The sequence below is a fragment of the Mobula birostris genome, chromosome 14 (genome assembly GCF_030028105.1).
Source record: "Mobula birostris isolate sMobBir1 chromosome 14, sMobBir1.hap1, whole genome shotgun sequence".
NCBI lineage: Eukaryota > Metazoa > Chordata > Chondrichthyes > Myliobatiformes > Myliobatidae > Mobula > Mobula birostris.
Genome location: NC_092383.1, coordinates 39,396,795 through 39,415,729, shown reverse-complemented (window position 1 = coordinate 39,415,729; position 18,935 = coordinate 39,396,795). Strand labels below are relative to the sequence as shown.

The 18,935-nt window shown below is 45.2% G+C and overlaps 1 protein-coding gene across 1 annotated transcript in view; it reads left to right on the top strand.

Moving 5' to 3' along the window:
- The first annotated feature begins 1,865 nt into the window (after window positions 1-1,865).
- The window catches only part of LOC140209851 (protein FAM81A-like), a 44,076-nt gene continuing 27,006 nt past the window's right edge, over window positions 1,866-18,935 (top strand). The window contains 3 exon segments of the mRNA XM_072278419.1: window positions 1,866-2,070; window positions 6,058-6,187; window positions 6,335-6,804. Of these exon segments, the coding sequence (XP_072134520.1) occupies window positions 6,652-6,804 (153 nt within the window). The 5' untranslated portion in view covers window positions 1,866-2,070; window positions 6,058-6,187; window positions 6,335-6,651.

Genomic DNA, 18,935 nt, shown 5'->3' with positions numbered 1-18,935 from the left:
TCTGAGATTCTGCCAACAACAGTTGCATCATTGGCAAATTCATAGGTGGCATTTTAGCTGTGTTTAGCCACGCAGCCTTAGGTGTAGACACAAAATAATCTGCAGATCCTGGGGTCAAAGCAACACTCACAACACGCTGGAGGAACTCAGCAGGTCGGGCAGCATCCGTGGAAAAGATTAGTCGACGTTTCAGGCCAGAACCGTTCTGGCCCGAAACGTCGACTGATCTTTTCCGTGGGTGCTGCCCGACCTGCTGAGTTCCTCCAGCGTGTTGTGAGTGTTGCTTGGGTGTAGAAAGAGTAGGGCAGTGGGTAAGCATGCATCCTTGAGGTGTGCCAGTGTTGATTGTCAGCGAGGAGAAGATGCTATATCTGATCCACACTGATTTGATCTCCTGATGAGGAAATCAAGGATCCATTTTCAGAAGGAGGTACTGAGGCCCAGGTTTTGAAGCTCATTAATAGTATTGAGGGTATGATGGCTTTGAATGCAGAGCTGTAATCAATAAACAACAGCCTTGCATAGGTATTGCTGTTAGCCAGATGGCAGAGCAAATGTCGGCTGTCAAGGTGAAGCAGGGAGCGCCTTCATTCCCCTCCCCCCCCAAGTTCTATGACCAATTGATTACAAGAGGAACATCCCTAAGGGTCTCTTAGTTTACAACGTCTTTGGGATTGGAGATGGAATTTAACTCTGGCCAATGGCAGCTCTTCAAGTGGAACAGAGAGCAATGATGCCTCCAAGTTGAAGACCTGGAAGCCCGCAGAGCAATGATGCCTTTGCTGCAAACTGAATAGGATAGGATATTTATTATGGGAGAACCTCGAGGAAGAGGCAAAAATTAAAAGGGATGTTCCAGGATGAAAGCTTGGTGAGAGTGTTTACCACTCTGATCAGGCTCCCAGTGGAGGAGCTGTTTAACCTTCGGCCCCAGCAGGAGTACGGGTTCCAGCGGTACGTGTGAGCACGGTGCGTAGCTGGCTGGACTATCGGGGCCTGGTACCTTGAGAGGGTTGACGCTATTGAAAGATGTTCTGACGTTGGCCTCTGAGGCAGGGATGACTGGGTCACTAATTGCTGCAGGGGTTTGTACAAGTTTAAGTTTACTCCCCCTTTGAAAGGGAGCATGAAAGGTGTTGAGCTCATCTGAGGGTGAAGCATCACAGCCATTTATGATGTTAGGTTTCACCTTGTAGGAAGTGATGGCCTACCAGAGCTGATGTGCGTCTGATTCCATCTCTAACTTCAGTTGCAAAGTGATGCATTTTAGAAAGTTAAACACAGTAAGCACTGTTGAGCAGAGAGATATGGTTCCCTGAAAGTGGCAACGGAGGTGGATAGGATGGAGAAGAAGGCATATGGCCAAGGCATTGAGTACAAGAGTCGGTATGTCATATTACAGTTGTCCGAAATGTCGGTTAGGCCGCACTTAGTTACTGTGTGTGGTTCACGTCACCATACCACAGGAAAGATATAATTAAGCTAGAGAAGGTGGAGAGAAGATTCACAAGATTGTTGTCTGAAATGTGCAGCTTGAGTTATAAGGAGAGATTGGACTGACTGGCTGTTTCTTTGGAGCAAAGGACACTGAGAGGTGATATGACAGGGGTATATAAAACAATGAAGTCATAGATGGGGTAGATAGCCGGGGTCTATTCCCCTGTGTAGGGGCATCAAAAATTAGAGGACACAGGTTTAAGGTAAGCGGGGGGTAACAATGAGGGGCAACATTTTTATTTTTATTTTTGTTCAGAGATACAAGTGCAACAGGCTCTTTTGGCCCAGCAACCCATTGATTTAACCATTGCCCAATCACAGGACAATTTACAATGACCGACTAACCGGTACGTCTCGGGACCCTGGGAGGAAGCTGGAATACCTGTGGAAACCCGCGCAGTCATGGGGAGAATGTACAAACCCCTTACAGATGGTGCCGGAATCCAACTTTGAACTCTGATGCAACACACATCAAAGTTGCTGCTGAACGCAGCAGGCCAAGCAGCATCTGTAGGAAGAGGTGCAGTCGACGTTTCAGGCCAAGACCCTTCGTCAGGACTAACTGAAGGAAGAGTGAGTAAGGGATTTGAAAGTTGGAGGGGGAGGGGGAGATCCAAAATGATAGGAGAAGACAGGAGGGGGAGGGATGGAGCCAAGAGCTGGACAGGTGATAGGCAAAAGGGGATACGAAAGGATCATGGGACAGGAGGTCCGGGAAGAAAGACAAGGAGGGGAGGGGGGACCCAGAGGATGGGCAAGAGGTATATTCAGAGGGACGGAGGGAGAAAAAGGAGAGTGAGAGAAAGAATGTGTGTATAAAAATAAATAACAGATGGGGTATGAGAGGGAGGTGGGGCCTTAGCGGAAGTTAGAGAAGTTGATGTTCATGCCATCAGGTTGGAGGCTACCCAGACGGAATATAAGGTGTTGGTCCTCCAACCTGAGTGTGGCTTCATCTTTACAGTAGAGGAGGCTGTGGATAGACATGTCAGAATGGGAATGGGATGTGGAATTAAAATGTGTGGCCACTGGGAGATCCTGCTTTCTCTGACGGACAGAGCGTAGATGTTCAGCAAAGCGGTCTCCCAGTCTGCGTCGGTTCTCACCAATATATAAAAGGCCACATCGAGAGCACCGGACGCAGTATATCACCCCAGTCGACTCACAGGTGAAGTGTTGCCTCACCTGGAAGGACTGTTTGGGGCCCTGAATGGTGGTAAGGGAAGAAGTGTAAGGGCATGTGTAGCACTTGTTCTGCTTACACGGATAAGTGCCAGGAGGGAGATCAGTGGGGAGGGATGGGGGGGAACGAATGGACAAGGGAGTTGTGTAGGGAGCAATCCCTGAGGAATGCAGAGAGAGGGGGGGAGGGAAAGATGTGCTTAGTGGTGGGATCCCAACGGAGGTGGCGGAAGTTACGGAGAATAATATGTTGGACCCGGAGGCTGGTGGGGTGGTGGGTGAGGACCAGGGGAACCCTATTCCTAGTGGGGTGGCAGGAGGATAGAGTGAGAGCAGATGTACGTGAAATGGGGGAGATGCGTTTAAGAGCAGAGTTGATAGTGGAGGAAGGGAAGCCCCTTTCTTTAAAAAGGGAAGACATCTCCCTTGTCCTAGAATGAAAAGCCTCATCCTGAGAGCAGATGCGGCGGAGACGGAGGAATTGCGAGAAGGGGATGGCGTTTTTGCAAGAGACAGGGTGAGAAGAGGAATATTCCAGATAGCTGTGAGAGTCAGTAGGCTTATAGTAGACATCAGTGGATAAGCTGTCTCCAGAGACAGAGACAGAAAGATCTAGAAAGGGGAGGGAGGTGTCGGAAATGGACCAGGTAAACTTGGGGGCAGGGTGAAAGTTGGAGGCAAAGTTAATAAAGTCAACAAGTTCTGCATGCGTGCAGGAAGCAGCGCCAATGCAGTCGTCGATGTAGCGAAGGAAAAGTGGGGGACAGATACCAGAATAGGCACGGAACATAGATTGTTCCACAAACCCAACAAAAAGGCAGGCATAACTAGGACCCATAGGGGTGCCCATAGCTACACCTTTAGTTTGGAGGAAGTGGGAGGAGCCAAAGGAGAAATTATTAAGAGTAAGAACTAATTCCGCTAGACGGAGCAGAGTGGTGGTAGAGGGGAACTGATTAGGTCTGGAATCCAAAAAGAAGCGTAGAGCTTTGAGACCTTCCTGATGGGGGATGGAAGTATATAAGGACTGGACATCCATGGTGAAAATAAAGCGGTGGGGGCCAGGGAACTTAAAATCATCGAAAAGTTTAAGAACGTGAGAAGTGTCATGAACATAGGTCGGAAGGGATTGAACAAGGGGTGATAAAACAGTGTCGAGGTATGCAGAAAGGAGTTTGGTGGGGCAGGAGCAAGCTGAGACAATAGGTCGGCCAGGACAGGCAGGTTTGTGGATCTTGGGTAGGAGGTAGAAACGGGAAGTGCGAGGTGTGGGAACTATAAGGTTGGTAGCAGTGGATGGGAGATCCCCTGAGCGGATAAAGTCGGTGATGGTGTGGGAGACAATGGCCTGGTGCACCTTAGTGGAGTCACGATCGAGGGGTAAATAAGAGGAGGTATCCGCGAGTTGTCGCTGTGCCTCGGCAAGGTAGAGGTCAGTACGCCAGACTACAACAGCACCCCCCTTATCGGCGGGTTTAATAATAAGGTTAGGATTAGTGCGGAGGGAGTGGAGAGCAGAGCGTTCCAAAGGAGTGAGGTTGGAATGGGGACAAGGTGCGGTGAAGTCGAGACGGTTGATGTCCCGTCGGCAGTTAGCAATAAAGAGATCCAGAGCAGGCAGAAGACCAGAGCGGGGTGTCCATGAAGAAGAGGAGGGTTGAAGACGGGAGAAGGGGTCATCGGTGGGGGTGGAAGAGTCCTTGCCGAAGAAGTAGGCTCGGAGACGGAGACGGCGGAAGAAAAGTTCCGCATCGTGGCGAACACGGAACTCGCTGAGGTGTGGGCGAAGGGGGACAAACGTGAGGCCCTTACTGAGAGAAGAGCGTTCTGCCTCCGACAGTTGAAGGTCGGAGGGGATGGTAAAGACCCGGCACGGATGAGAGCTGGGATCAGAGGGGGGAGGGGGGAGGCTGGGGGTGTCAATGGAGAGGGGAGGGTTGGGGTGAGAGGAAGATGGAGCCTCTGAGGGCCCAGGAGTTGACGGTGGGATCTGAGGAAGACGGGGCTGCGGAGTGGTGGTGGGGGAAGGGGAGACGGGAGTCACAACAGCAGCACTTGAAGACCCGGCCTGGAGCTCAAGGCTGGCGTCGCAGTTGGTGGTTGAACTCTGATGCCCTGAGATATAATGGTGCGGTGCTAACTGCCATGCTGCCTGAGAGTTTCAAACCTAAGAGTTCCCCATGAGTGTCAAACAACAGTAGTAATTGGTTTCAGGAATGAGCTGCCAGTGGAGGCAGACATAGTAACATTTTTAAGAGGCATCTAGCCAGGTACTGGAATGAACAGGGCTCAGCCGGGGTTCCCAACCGTTTTTATGCCACGGACCGAGGGGTCCGTGGACCCCAGAGTTGGAACTCTTGGCTTAGAGGGATGTGAATTAACGCAGGCAGTTGGACTAGCCTAGAGGTAAGATGGTCAGTTTAGACTTTGTGGGCCAAAGTGCCTGTCTGTATGCTGTACAACTCTCTGGCTCTAACGAAGAGGTTTTCAGGCAAAGGGCATGTTCCCTGTCCAACTGCGAACCATCCTGACTTACATTTGAATTACGAACAGCAGTAGGCCAGTTGCCCCATCAAGTGCACTCTGCCATACAATGTCAGAGCTGAACTGAACATTACCTCTCCTCAGCTTTGCTATCTACCACAATAACACTTCATGCCCATTGAAAACCAAAAATAAATCATCTCACTTCTGGAGGACAAGTTTTTATAACTTTCCTGACCCTCAATCTCACTCAAAACACCAGCTGGTGAACTGTGAACCTACAGAGTAAATGTCTTCAGTAGACTTATTAAAACTTTCTCTCAGTGTCCTGGTTGTATATTATGCGACAAAGCTGTTTGATGTTTACTCATTTTTCTCCCCTTGTTAGTTTCCCATTGAGTGAGGCACAGCTGTGTCCAGCACTCATGTGTGATGCCATTTCCTGCATCACTTGATTTACTTTATCCTCTGTCTCCAGATGAGAACCAGATTCACAGATCACAGAATCATAAAACTGGTGCAGCTCCAGGAGGCCATTCAGCACATCATGTCTGTGCTAGCTTCTAAACTTGACTTAGAAGCTGACTCCTTGTCACTCCCCATAGTCCGGCAAAGTATACCCCCTCAAGCGTCCCTTCTGAAAGTGCTGATTGATTATTTTTGTACCACTGCTACATACATAACCATCTAGCCTGACAACAAATGTTACTCACATTCCCCTTATGACTTTATCAAAGTGGGTTTATTTACTCATGACCTGCATTTGTTATTTTTTAAAAATTCATTTTAATGTTCATATTATTTATGAAAAAAATATCTATTACACTTACATTCCTTTTGCCTTTCCACCCTCCTCTCTCATTCTCAACATAATCTTTTTTGTCACTCTTACAGTCTATCAATCTCTGTCAAGCAGCATTCAAACATGGCAAGCCTGAAAAATACTAAACAGGGACATCAAGAAGCTCATTATAATTTGAAAGATGTAAGCACGTCTACACTTTCTTCAATGTTTCTTCTGAAGGTGAGGTGGTTGCAGTATACTCGAATATTTACTAGTCTCAACTACGGAAAATACCAATTAAATCCAAAATTCTTGCTTGTTACATTATGACCTACATTTTGTTTTCAATTCAAATTTCTGTTTACTGCTAATTTTTTAAAATTCTAGCCCTGATGGACTCAGCAGCCTCCAGATTATTTCATGGAAGTTAAAGATTGAAGCACCTTCAATTATTCCAAAAGACTGAGGTTTGGTAAAATACTGAAAGGCTTTTATTCGCTGTACAATACGACCTCCACAGTGAGTGTCTGCCCCCGGACTGAGGGGGAGGGGCAAGGCGAACACCTTTATACAGGACTCTGTGGGAGGAGCCACAGGGGCAGTCAGCAGAGGGGTGTGTCCAGACAGGTAACCCAGTTACAACATATATACATGGTTTACCACAAAGATCTTACAGTCACCCAGAATAAACCAAAAAAAACAACATGAATCATAGCTGGTGTATTAAGGATGACTTTGATTCATATTTATGGTCACTGAGAAACAGAGATGAAGGAAAGCGTGTTGCTCAACCAGTCTTGGAGGAGCATATAAAATATATCACTGCCATTGTGAAGCAAATAAGCAAGGACATAGAGGTAAGATTTAATCTGGGTTACTACAAGATACATAACTATAAGTTACAAGCTTTTCAAATCACAGATACATTCATATTGTTCAGCAACCTCTTCACTTTCCATAGATGCTGCCTGACTTACTAATTCTTTCCAACACTTTCTGTTAATACTGTTTATAAAATGTTTGCAGATTTCTTTTTTATAAGTTTTCAAATACAGTAAGCTTGGACTATTTACATTGCAGAATCTAGTACTGAATGTTAATTTATAAAAGCCACAGGTCAATCATTAGATGGTGTTGTGTTGTGCTGCTTCATGTTTGTTGTCTGCCCTTTGCCTAGATTAACATTCTTCTGCTTGTAAAGTCATGTGCATAACCTTTGTATTTAAAATGATGCAAGTGAATTTATTTTCTGGAAAGTAAGATAGTATAGTAAAATTCTGTTACCCTGGCACATTCAGGAATTTGGTGGTGCCATTCTATTAATACCCCAACATAATTCAGTTTTCTTAGAAGATATTATGCAATGTGATAAAAATTTTCCAGCAAAACTCTTAAGTTTAAAGGGAGCTTAGCAACTGGGGCCCTGATGAACTTTAAAGGGTGCATGAGAAACAGAACTAGTCAAGTTTCAGGTGATTGTGGGAACTGGATTCTGAGTGAATGGAAGGGGGACTTGAGAGCAGAAGCCCCTCTAAGAGGAAGAGGGCACAGCAAACTGGGCCCCAGTGAGTGAGGAGGGTGGAAAGCATCACCTGGGGAGCCAGATGCTGAACCATCAGCATTTCCAATTAGCTGGAAGGTGGATTACTGAAAACTCAGTGTAATGAACAGCCCTGGATCATTTCACATCCCGGTGCCCTCCTTAACACACAGCTCATCCACCTCAAGCCACAACCCCCCCATCTCCAAATGGCCTCCTGGACTTCATTCCACCCCTAGCAACCTGAGCCTACATCCACGCCCCTAACCCTCCCCTGTGACACTGGCCTCCCCAAACCCCCCACTGCTTTGCTTCACAGCCTCGCCTCATTCCCTCCCCCACCGGGTGACTTGACACCATTTTCCCCTTCTCCACTCCCGCAGGTAAACTGCAGCCTTTCGATCCTTCAATTGTAATACTGCCCACTCCCCAATCTTCACCAGCTGCAATCTCCATCCCCTCCCAAAATATTCTAGTCTTCCCCATGATAGCGTAGTGGTTAGCACAATGCCTTACAGTACAGACGACCAGGTTCAAATCCAACCGCTGCCTCTAAGGAGTTTGTATGTTCTCCCTGTGACCACGTGGATTTCCTCGGGGTGCTCCGGTTTCCTCCCACAGTCCAAAGACGTACTGGTTGGTAGGTTAATTGGTCACTGTAAATTGTCCTGTGATTAGGCCTGGATTAAATCGGGGAGGGGGGTATTGCTAGGCAGTGTGGCTCAAAGTGCCTACTCTGTACTGTATCTCGATAAATTAAAACTGAATTTCCAGTTCAGCCCCCTTCCTCTTTGCCGTAGGCCTGATTGGGTCTGTGCTGACAAACTCACAAGCCCAGCTGTGCCACAGAGCCATCATGTGTTTCATTTCCACCTTCTGCGCACTCTAGAATTTTCTGGTACTAATGCTCTTTCCAATACACATGGCCTCAGCCTTCTTAGCAAGCAGTACAAATGCAGGTGTGGCCATTAGCAATTAAAAATAGCCCCCGCACTCTCGTAAACACAACATATTCTGCAGATGTTGGAAATCCTGAGTAAGACATGCAGAATGAGGAATTCAGCAGGTCAGGCAGCTTCTATGAAGGTCCTGAAAAAGGGTCTCGGCCCAAACATCCCCTCCATAGATGCTGCCTGACCTGAGGTCCTCACACATTTTGTGTGCCTTCCTCACTCCCACGGCTTTTCAGATGCTCGCTAACCCTTCTTTAGATTAAGTGAAGTTATGTCAGTGGGTGGGCATGGTAGCATAGTGGTAAGAATGCTCTACAGTACAGGCGACCCAAATTTACTTCCCGCCACTGCCTGTAAGGAGTTTGTACATTCTCTCCGTGACCTCCTGGGTCTCCTCCAGGTGCTCTGGTTTCCTCCCACAGTCCAAATGCATATCAATTAGCAGGTTAATTGCTCATTATAAATTATCCTATGATTAGGGTTGGATTAAATCAGGGGATTGCTGGGCACAATGGCTCGAAGGGCCGGAAGGGCCAATTCTGCACTGTATCTCAATAAAATAAATGAAGTCGTTTCTGTTAATGAATTTCTTGTAGTAAGTGGTTATTTCTTAGCACAAATTCTACATCTCGTTAGCTATATCAAGTTTTCAGCTTTACATCATTGGTTTTGTACACCATTATATGTGAGAAACGGTTTTCATTTAATACAAAAGCATTTAATTTACAAATACTTCTTTAAAACATTTGTTATCCATAATTTAGTAGTTGACTTCAGATTGGTTTGGATCACTGTATTATCTGCTGGATTTTGTATTGTAACAGAACCTTCTTAATATTGTGAGTCAGTGTTTAAAAGGTAATTCTGCTGGTTGTAGGTTATCAGTGAGTTAATGTAGGTAAAATTAACCAGTGAAAGCTCTGTAAAATAGTGGTGAAACTAAGGTTTAATGTTTCCTGACACAGTTAATTAACTTTATTTATCACTTTGAGTTTAGATTTCCTTTTCAGTTTACACATTGTCTGAGTTGTGCTTTAATTTTTCCACATCTCACAGCAGCAGCCTCCTCTGTTGAAAGAACTCTATTGTATCATAAACGACAGTTAATTATTTTTGAGGAAAATTTCAAGCCGTAAAGATCAAGCTGCTTCCTTGTGCCACAAATACCATAATTACATGTGTAAGAGAACACTTAGGAACAAACTTCAGCCTTTAAAATAAACATATTGCAGGGGAGATCGATTCCATATGTTATTTTTATATATACTGTTAGGACGTCTCGTTGAACCACTATTGGCCTTGCGGTGGGTAGTGAATCCCAGAATATTAACCTAGCAGAGATAAATAAATGGTATTAGAAGTCTAATTTGCTGTGCTGTTTGAATTGAGGGGGAATTTGGTTGCAATATCATTTTCTTGATGTGTTTTCTCCTATCCCTCTTGATAGTAATTGTTATAGAAACATAGAAATCTACAGCACATTACAGGCCCTTCGGCCCACAATGTTGTGCCGACCATGTAACCTGCTCTAGAAACTGTCTAGAATTTCCCTTCGCATAGCCCTCTATTTTTCTAAGCTCCATGCAACTACCCAAGAGTCTCTGACTATATCCGCCTCAATCCGTTATGGATAGACAGGTTCTCAAAACCACATCAGTGAACTGCTTTAGAGTGTCGTTTCAATTTTGCACCAGTGGAAGAGAGAGTGGTAATTGACTGCATAGGCAGGGCGTCAGTGGGCTTCCCTGTCCTGGATGATGCCGAGCTTGAGTGGGGAGCTGATGTGACTGAACTCAAGCAAATGAATGGTAAGTATATTCATCATAGTCTGGTTTGACTTCTCCTAAGTAGAGAGCGGCTTTTAGGGCTCGAGGAGAGCCGTTGATTGCAGAATATACACAGCCTTGCTCAGCTGACATAGTCACTATCCTGCTCTGGTTGGTCATTGTCCTCTGTCTTTTCTGCAGGCTGTGTTAAGCAGAAAGCAATTAATAATAATTTGAGTGCTTCCTGACTCTCTCTCATTTTCTTTATTCTCTTTCTTTTGTAAGCATAGAATGAATGATTAACTGCTTCCATATGTGAGAAGTAGGATTCCTTTAAAACAGCATGCATGAGTTTACAGATGTGCAGTTTAATATTCTTCAGATAGTAAAGGACCACATATGGTTGTGAGGAACCTTTTGAATGATAAAACTCCTACCTATGAACCAGAAAGTTGTGAGCTCAAATCCTGTTTAGAGACTTGAACCGGTGCCCTGCGGGGGGGGGGGCATATTTTCAGAGATGTTTGTATTTCAGATGGGACATTCAAACGTGGCTCTGTCTGCTGTCTTGGGTGGAACGGAAACAGCCTGGTGGAGAAGCCTGAAGAATAGAGGAATAAACAATATACTGGGGGACGCAGTGAGTCAAGCTGCTTTTCTGAGAAGGGGGGATGGGAGCGAATGTTTCAGATCGAGACTGAAAGTGGAGACAGAAGACAGCCAGTGTAAAGAGAGTGGGAATGGTGAGACAGGTGATCAGTGGACCGAGGAGGGGTGAAGGACAATGGGTGGATGGAGCCAGATGGGGAGGGGGTGGTTGGGAGACTGAGGTAGGTGAAAGCAGATGGGAGGGGTAAAAATGTAGAAGCACAAAGGCTATCACAATCTGACAAGTAAGGAAAATGATAGTGGGAGCCATTAGGAGAGAGGCAAATGGCAGGTAGAACCAGTAAGGGATGGGATCTGGTGAGTGAAATGTGTCTGTAGTAGGTGGATAGAACCAGGAGGGGGTGAGGTAAAAATGAGTGATGGGCGGGCTGGAGGGGTGCGTGGGAAAGTGGCCAAAGATAGGGGGGACCAGAGGTGAATCAGATGGAAAGAGAGGCATCGAGGAAAACAGTTTGAGTAAGGGTTACCATTGGGTTGCAGATTAACCGGGCAGAATATGAGGTGTTGTTCCTCCAGTTTGTGTTGGGCCTTACCCTGAGTAGAGAAGGTCAAGGATGGACAGGTCAGAGTGAGAAAGTGAATGGGAAATGAAATAGCATGCAACCGGGAGGACGAATGACCATTGCGGACAAAGCACAGGTGCTCTGCAAGTCATCAGATTCCAGTCACCGCCTCTTGTTATTACAGCACTGGTAGTCTTTGTGTCTCTGCTGTCTCATCCCTCGACTCTCAGTTCTGACCCAAAGCACCAACAATTTCAATCCCCTGACGGATACCAATCACCTGCTGAGCTCCCCCAGCAGTTTGTTTGTTTGCTCCAGATTCCAGCATCTGCAGTCACTTCTGTCTTTCTTTGAAGAACAGCTTGGGACTTCTGGCAACAAACAATCAGCTGGAGGAACTCAGCAGATCGAGCAGCATCTGTGGGACAAAAGGAGTTGTTATCCCTAGTGTCCTGTCTAAATGTAGCCCTTGCGGAGAAGTACTAAAATAGGTATTGGAAGCTGCTTGTCTGCTATCTCATTTGTATATTTCTTGCGTTGCACACCACATGGTGAACATTTTAAAAAGTACTCAAGGGGCTATAAAGCACTTAAAGGTGCGTAAGTGTATGAATACATATCTTTTTTCTATTCTGTGTTAAAGAAATAAATGCAGTGCAGCAACCCTGATTCTCAGGGAGAGCCAAATGCTACTACTCCAGAGGCCAAAGGTATGATCAACTGGTGGTTATATACAGAGAACATAAAATAATCCCTGACAAAAGTCAAACCAAATACCACTTTCATAATGTTTAATAATCTAAATTCACTGCTCTGTAAATCTGACCTTTGTCTGTGTCCTTGACACAGAAGTTGTTCAGTTGTACCAAAGTTACAAATGAATTATAAGTAAATCCAGTGCAAATTAAGTTTAAAAAATGTTGATGCATGTATAACCCTTTCATATTAATTTCTCTTTCTTATCCTCTTCAGTCAATGGATGTATTGTCAGAACAGATATATTCTTGGAGGTGGGGGGTGGGGGAGAACTGGAAGAGTATCTGTCTTTAGAAACTGACAGAAGTTGGTATGGGTTGCTCATACTAAGTTTTTGCCTCTCTTTGTAATAGTAAGTATCTGGCCTCCAACTTAAATCTCCTCACCAGCCCAACTCCGACTTAGAATTCACAGAGAGGATGGTGTGTTGGCATCCCATCAAAATAGTCTGCCAGTATTTTAGTGAAAAAGTTGCTCAGATGTTGAGTAATTTTAAGTTGGGATTGAGTGGATTGCTATCATTATTCTATTAGTTTACAGTGTTCAATTGAGCAAATTATCATTTACTTCACTGTTAATATGAGTGAAAAGCTTGTCTGGAGTTATTGAGAGGGGGTTTATTGTTGGCTGTAATTTTAAATTTCTGGTCATGCTTTCTGTCCTTTTGTACATATTGCAATTAAACAACACTAAACCTGTCAATTTAATCAGTTCCAACTTTACAATTGGTCTGGGTACAAATATAGAAATCTCTCCCAGTGGATTCCATTCTGATTACAAAGTTATAATTGTAAAAAGGGTGGAGTGGCTTCAAACTAAACTTTGGCAGGATAAACCTGATTATAATAATAATCTTAAGTTGATATATTCACATTGTTTAGAGAATTATAGATAAATTCAAATTCTCATGTTGAGAATTATTTGTAATAACGAACAGAAAAAGAATTGTTACAATAGGGGTCGCCAACCCGTCGATCACGATCCACCGGTCGATCTTTGAGACTTTCCCAGTAGATGCCGAAGAAAAATCAAAAATAAATACACAAATACTGTTGTAATGTGACCATTATAAAAGTAAGTAATATTAATTTGGATAATGGTAATATAGCAATATTTTCACTAAAAAGCTGTTTGTAAAGAGAGATTGTTTCCGGGTTGCAGGGGTTTAGTTCCGTTCTTTCTGCCCAGTGCACATGTGTGAAGTTCCCCTGCCATACACCGTGTTTTCAGCGTAGCCTGTGCTGCATCAAAGTGACCAATCAGGTTAGGTAAGAGTACAGACTGTCGCAAACATCAATATACGGCAGTGTCCCCAACCTCTAGGCCGCGAAGCATGCAGGGGTGCAGCAGTAGTCGGGATTCACACAGCACATCTTTAAGAAAAAAAGCTGAAATAAACAAGCTAATTAATTAGGTGAATGTCGGCTCAGATCAGAGGCGACGCAATCGGCAGTCGCTCGTGATACCCTGATAGTGTGGCGGAGGCTCCACGAAAGAAGGCGAAAACATACAAATTCTATCCAGAATAGGAAGAGGAATTTCTATTTACCTTGGTGAAAGACAAGTGTGTATGTATGTTGTGCCACCAAACACAAGCACTGACTAAAAGAGGGAATCTGGAGCGGCACCGCAACACCAAACGCCAGGAATTTAAAGACACCTACCCCCCAAAGAGTGCAATTCGTGCCTGGAAATTTGAGCTGAAATCGGGGTTGAAGGCCCAGCTATCGTTTTCCACAAAACATGCTTCTCAAAATAAAGCTGCTATTGAATCATCATTTCGTGTAAGTCACCTTTTGGCTAAACACAAGAAGCCTTTTACAGATGGCGATTTATTCAAGGAAGCAATGGCCATTACTGCAGAGGCTGTTTTTAATGACTTTAAAAACAAAAGCGGCATCACAACTGCAATACATAATATACCGCTTGGCCCTACAACAGTGACAAGGAGGGTAGAGTCACTGTCAGAGGACGTGGATATTTTTCACTACAGTTCGATGAATCCCTGGATGTAATGCAAACAGCTCAGCTTGTTGTATTTGTCAGAATGGCTTTCCAGGATTTACAACAAAGGAGGACTTCCTCACTCTTTTGCAATTAAAGGAAAGAACGAGAGGAGAGGATATTTACAATGAGTTAAAAAAAGTGTCTGTGAAAATGACAACCCCATTCATAAACTGGTGGCAATTACTGCTGATGGGGCCGAGCAATGCGCGGTGTGCGCGCTGGTTTTATAGCACTAAAAGTCAGTGCCTACGTCGGGTCAACTTATCTATGTGAAATTGCATTTTCACAGATGAAAATTATTAAATCTAAGTACAGGAGCTGACTTACTGACAGACATCTCACTAGGGTTGCCAACTTTCTCACTCCCAAATAACAGATAAAGGTAGCAGACAAATCCTGGGACATTTGTGTTTACCCCGAGAAAGACTACCATGACCATGAAGCCTTGCGCGGGCACCTGAGTCCGCATGCGTGATGTGCCGATTTTTTTTTACCCCACAAATCGGTTTTGGCTTAATTTTCATTATTTCTACTTTATATAGGCTGTGTATTTATCATATCATTCCCGCTTTTACTATATGTTACTGTTATTTTAGGTTTTATGTGTTACTTGGTATGATTTGGTAGGTTATTTTTTTGGGTCTGGGAACGCTCAAAATTTTTTTCCTTATAAATTAATGGTAATTACTTCTTCGGCGTAAAACATTTCGGCACGAAAGGTTTCATAGGAACGTTCTACCTTAGTGGGGGGAATACAGGACAGCTAGCAACCCTACACCTCACAGACTGTCTTAGACTGGCTGTCTGTAGTTATGAGCCAAATTTCAGGGAACTAGCAGAAAGTATTCAGCCCCAGTCATCACACTGAGTGCAACAGTCAATTTTTATTCACTTATTTTTCATATTGAAATAAAATTAAATAATGAAACTTAGAATTAAAGGTGTGAAGTATTGTAATATTCTTAAAGAAAGACAGCTATGGCCTGTTTGATATGCTAGTTACAGTGTTTTCTTGTTTGAATTAATTTGAAAGTTTGACAAAAGTATTTTGTGTAATTCAAATACAATTCGCCCAAATAAAAGGCCTCAAATTGAAGTACAATCTGAGCTGTTTTCTCTCTAAACGATTTAGTAGGTAGATCTTGCCTTTCACTGAGGTTGAGGTAGGGGATCTTGGACTTAAAAAGGTTGGTGACCACTATGTTACAACATAATCTTAGCAAAAGTAGCATATTGTTGTGACTTGGCTCAATCCAAGCTGGTACAATAAGACAAAACACTCAGTACAGTACGGGGTTGTATAATGCAGGTGCCATGAGTGGGAACCATTTTGCAGCTATGAAAATCTACATTCCAATACACAGAGCAGGATGTTCTTCTGTGCTTCATCAGATTCACTCAGAAGCCACCTTCACAGAAGTACTTCCAATGTCTTCAGTTTTTCTTAACCAAATATTCCCCTACTTCATGATGACACCCTCTTCTACAACTGCACTTCTCTGTTTCTCAGGGACTTTGTTATGCCACCAAGACTATTAAAAATGTCACCAGGTATATGGTGGAACACATTCTGACTGGTTGTATCACAGCCTGGTATGGAGCCTCCTGTGCACAGGACCGCAAGAAGCTGCCGAGGGTTATAGACTCACCCAGTTCCAACTCGGGCACAAACTTCCCCACCATCAAGAACTCCACCACTGAGGATACCTTCAAGAAGTGGTACCTCAAGAAGGTGGCATCCATAATCAAGGACCCTCGCTCTTTGGGACATGTGCTCTTCATGTGATTGCCCACCCGGATGACTACAGGAGCTTGAAGACCCAAACTCAGTGTTTTGAGGAACAGCTTCTTCCCTTCCACCACCAGATTTCTGAACAGTCCACTACCTCATTATTTGTCTTTCCCACGATTTATTTTTGTAACTTAATAACTTCTATGTTTTGCACGACATTGCTGCCGCTAAACACCAAATTTCAGGACACGTCGATGATAATAAACCTTATTCTGATTCTTTTCTCCTCGCAGGGCAAGGTCCTCCTTGTCCTCTCCTTCCAGCAGCCCGAGACATCTCCAGAGGTTTTCGACATCTCCAGTGTGATGTCACCTCTCCAGCACTTGCTCTCTCCATTGATATTCTGCATTCCACAGGGACGGACTGTACCGACCCTGACTTCCTCAAACATTCTTTGATCCTAAGGACCATGGTCCTCGACCACAACCCATTCTATGCTCAGTTGATATCCATTTACATGTTAATCTCACAGAGTGATACTAACAGGATTACTTTTAATCTCTAACAAGACACACAAAATGCTGGAGGAATTTAGCAGGTCAGACAGCCTTTATGGAGAGGAATAAACAATCAACATTTCGGTCTGAGACCGTCATCAGGACGGGAAGGGAAGTGGGGAGGGCAAGCAGTACAGGTTGGCAAGTCACAGGTGAGACCAAGTGAGGAGGAAGGTGGGTGAGTGTCAGGTGGGTGGGTGTGGAAGGGTGGATGAGTGTGGAAGGGTGGGGTGGGTGTGGAAGGGTGGATGAGTGTGGAAGGTGAGTGAGTGTGGAAGGTGAGTGAGTGTGGAAGGGTGGGTGAGTGTGGAAGGGTGAGGTGGGTGTGGAAGGGTGGATGAGTGTGGAAGGTGGGTGAGTGTGGAAGGGTGGGGTGGGTGTGGAAGGGTGGTGGGTGAGTGTGGAAGGGTGGTGGGTGAGTGTGGAAGGGTGGTGGGTGGGTGTGGAAGGGTGGATGAGTGTGGAAGGGTGGATGAGTGTGGAAGGTGAGTGAGTGTGGAAGGGTGGGTGAGTGTGGAAGGGTGGGGTGGGTGTGGAAGGGTGGATGAGTGTGGAAGGTGAGTGAGTGTGGAAGGGTGGGTGAGTGTGGTGGGGTGGGTGTGGAAGGGTGGTGGGGTGGGTGTGGAAGGGTGGTGGGTGAGTGTGGAAGGGTGGGGTGGGTGTGGAAGAGTGGGTGAGTGTGGAAGGGTGGGGTGGGTGTGGAAGGGTGGGGTGGGTGAGTGTGGAAGGGTGGGGTGGGTGTGGAAGGGTGGGTGTGGAAGGGTGGTGGGTGAGTGTGGAAGGGTGGGGTGGGTGTGGAAGGGTGGGGTGGGTGTAGAAGGGTGGTTGAGTGTGGAAGAGTGGGTGAAGTGAGAAGGCAGAAAGTAATAAGTGACGAGCCAAAGGGTTAAAGAAGAAGGAATTTGATAGGAGAGGGCAGTGGTCCAGAGGAGAAAGGGAAAGAGGAGCACCAGAGGGAGATGTTGGACAGGTGAAGAGAAGAGAAGGGGTAAGAGGGGTGCCAGAGTGGGCAATGGAAAAAGAGCGAAGTGGCAAGGAGGGAGAAATGACCTAAGTTAGAGTAATGAATGTTCATGCTTTCAAGTTGGAGATTACCCAAACAGGATATGAGGCATTGCTTCTCCAACTGAGAGTGGTCTCATTGTACCAGCAGAGGAGTCATGGCCAAAATATGAGAATGGGAAGTTGAACTGAAACGGATGGCCACAAGGAAACCCTGCTTTCTGTGGCAGGCAGAGCGAAGAAGCGGTCACCTAGTCTACCTCGAGTCTCAGCAGTATGGTGGATGTTGCACTGGCAGCACCGGATGCAGTAGATGACCGTGACAGACTCACCGTGAAGTGTTGCCTCAGCTGACAGGACCGCTTGGGGACCTGAATGGTGATGAGGAAGAAAGTGCAGGGGCAGGTGCAGGTGCAGCTCTTGTCCTGCTTGCAGGGCTAAATGCCAGGAGGGAGATCAGTGGGGAGGGACGAATAGATGAGTGAGTCATGTAGAGACTGATCCCTGTGGAAAGCTGGGGGCAGTGTGAGGGAAAGATGTGCTTAGTGGTAGGACTCTGTTGAAGTGGAAGTTATGGGAATGATGACCTGGATATAACATCTCATGGGGTTTTAGGTAAGGACAAGGGTAATGCTGTCCCAGTTATTGTGGTGGCAAGATGGGGTGAAGGTGGAAACAGAGGAGAAATCTCCTTACCTACCACCCCATAATGCTGCCTTACGTGACCACAGGAATAGTGTCTAATCATTGAACGGTGGAAAGAAGCTGCAGAAGATTGTGAACATGGTGCAGCACATCACACAAACCAATCTTCCATCTGTGGACTCACTTTACACCACACGCTGTCGGAGCAGTGCTGCCAGGATAATCAAGGACATGACCCACCCAGCCAACACACCTTTCGTCCCTCTTCCCTCCGGGAGAAGGCTCAGGAGCTTGAAGACTCGTACGGCCAGATTTGGGAACAGCTTCTTTCCAACTGTGATAAGACTGCTGAACGGATCCTGACCCGGATCTGGGCCGTACCCTCCAAATTTCCGGACCTGCCTCTCGGTTTTTTTGCATTACCTTACTTCCTATTTTTCTATTTTCTATTTATGATTTATAATTTAAATTTTTAATATTTACTAATTTTAACTATTTTTAATATTTTTAATATTTGATATTTGTAATCCAGGGAGTGTGAAGCGCAGAATCAAATATCGCTGTGATGATTGTACGTTCTAGTACCAATTGTTTGGCGACAATAAAGCATGAAGTATAGAAGTATAAAGTATAAAGTATTACTCATTTGTTCAGGAAACAGAGTAGGAATAATATTGGTGATTATAGACAAGTGAGTCTTACTTCAGTGGTGGCAAATTATTGGAAAGGATTCTGACAGGATATATGAGCATTTGGAAAAGCATAGTCCGATCAGGGGATAATCAGCGTGACTTTGTGAGGGGCAGGTTATGCTTCACGAGCCTGACTGAATTCTTTGAGGATGTGATAAAGCACAGT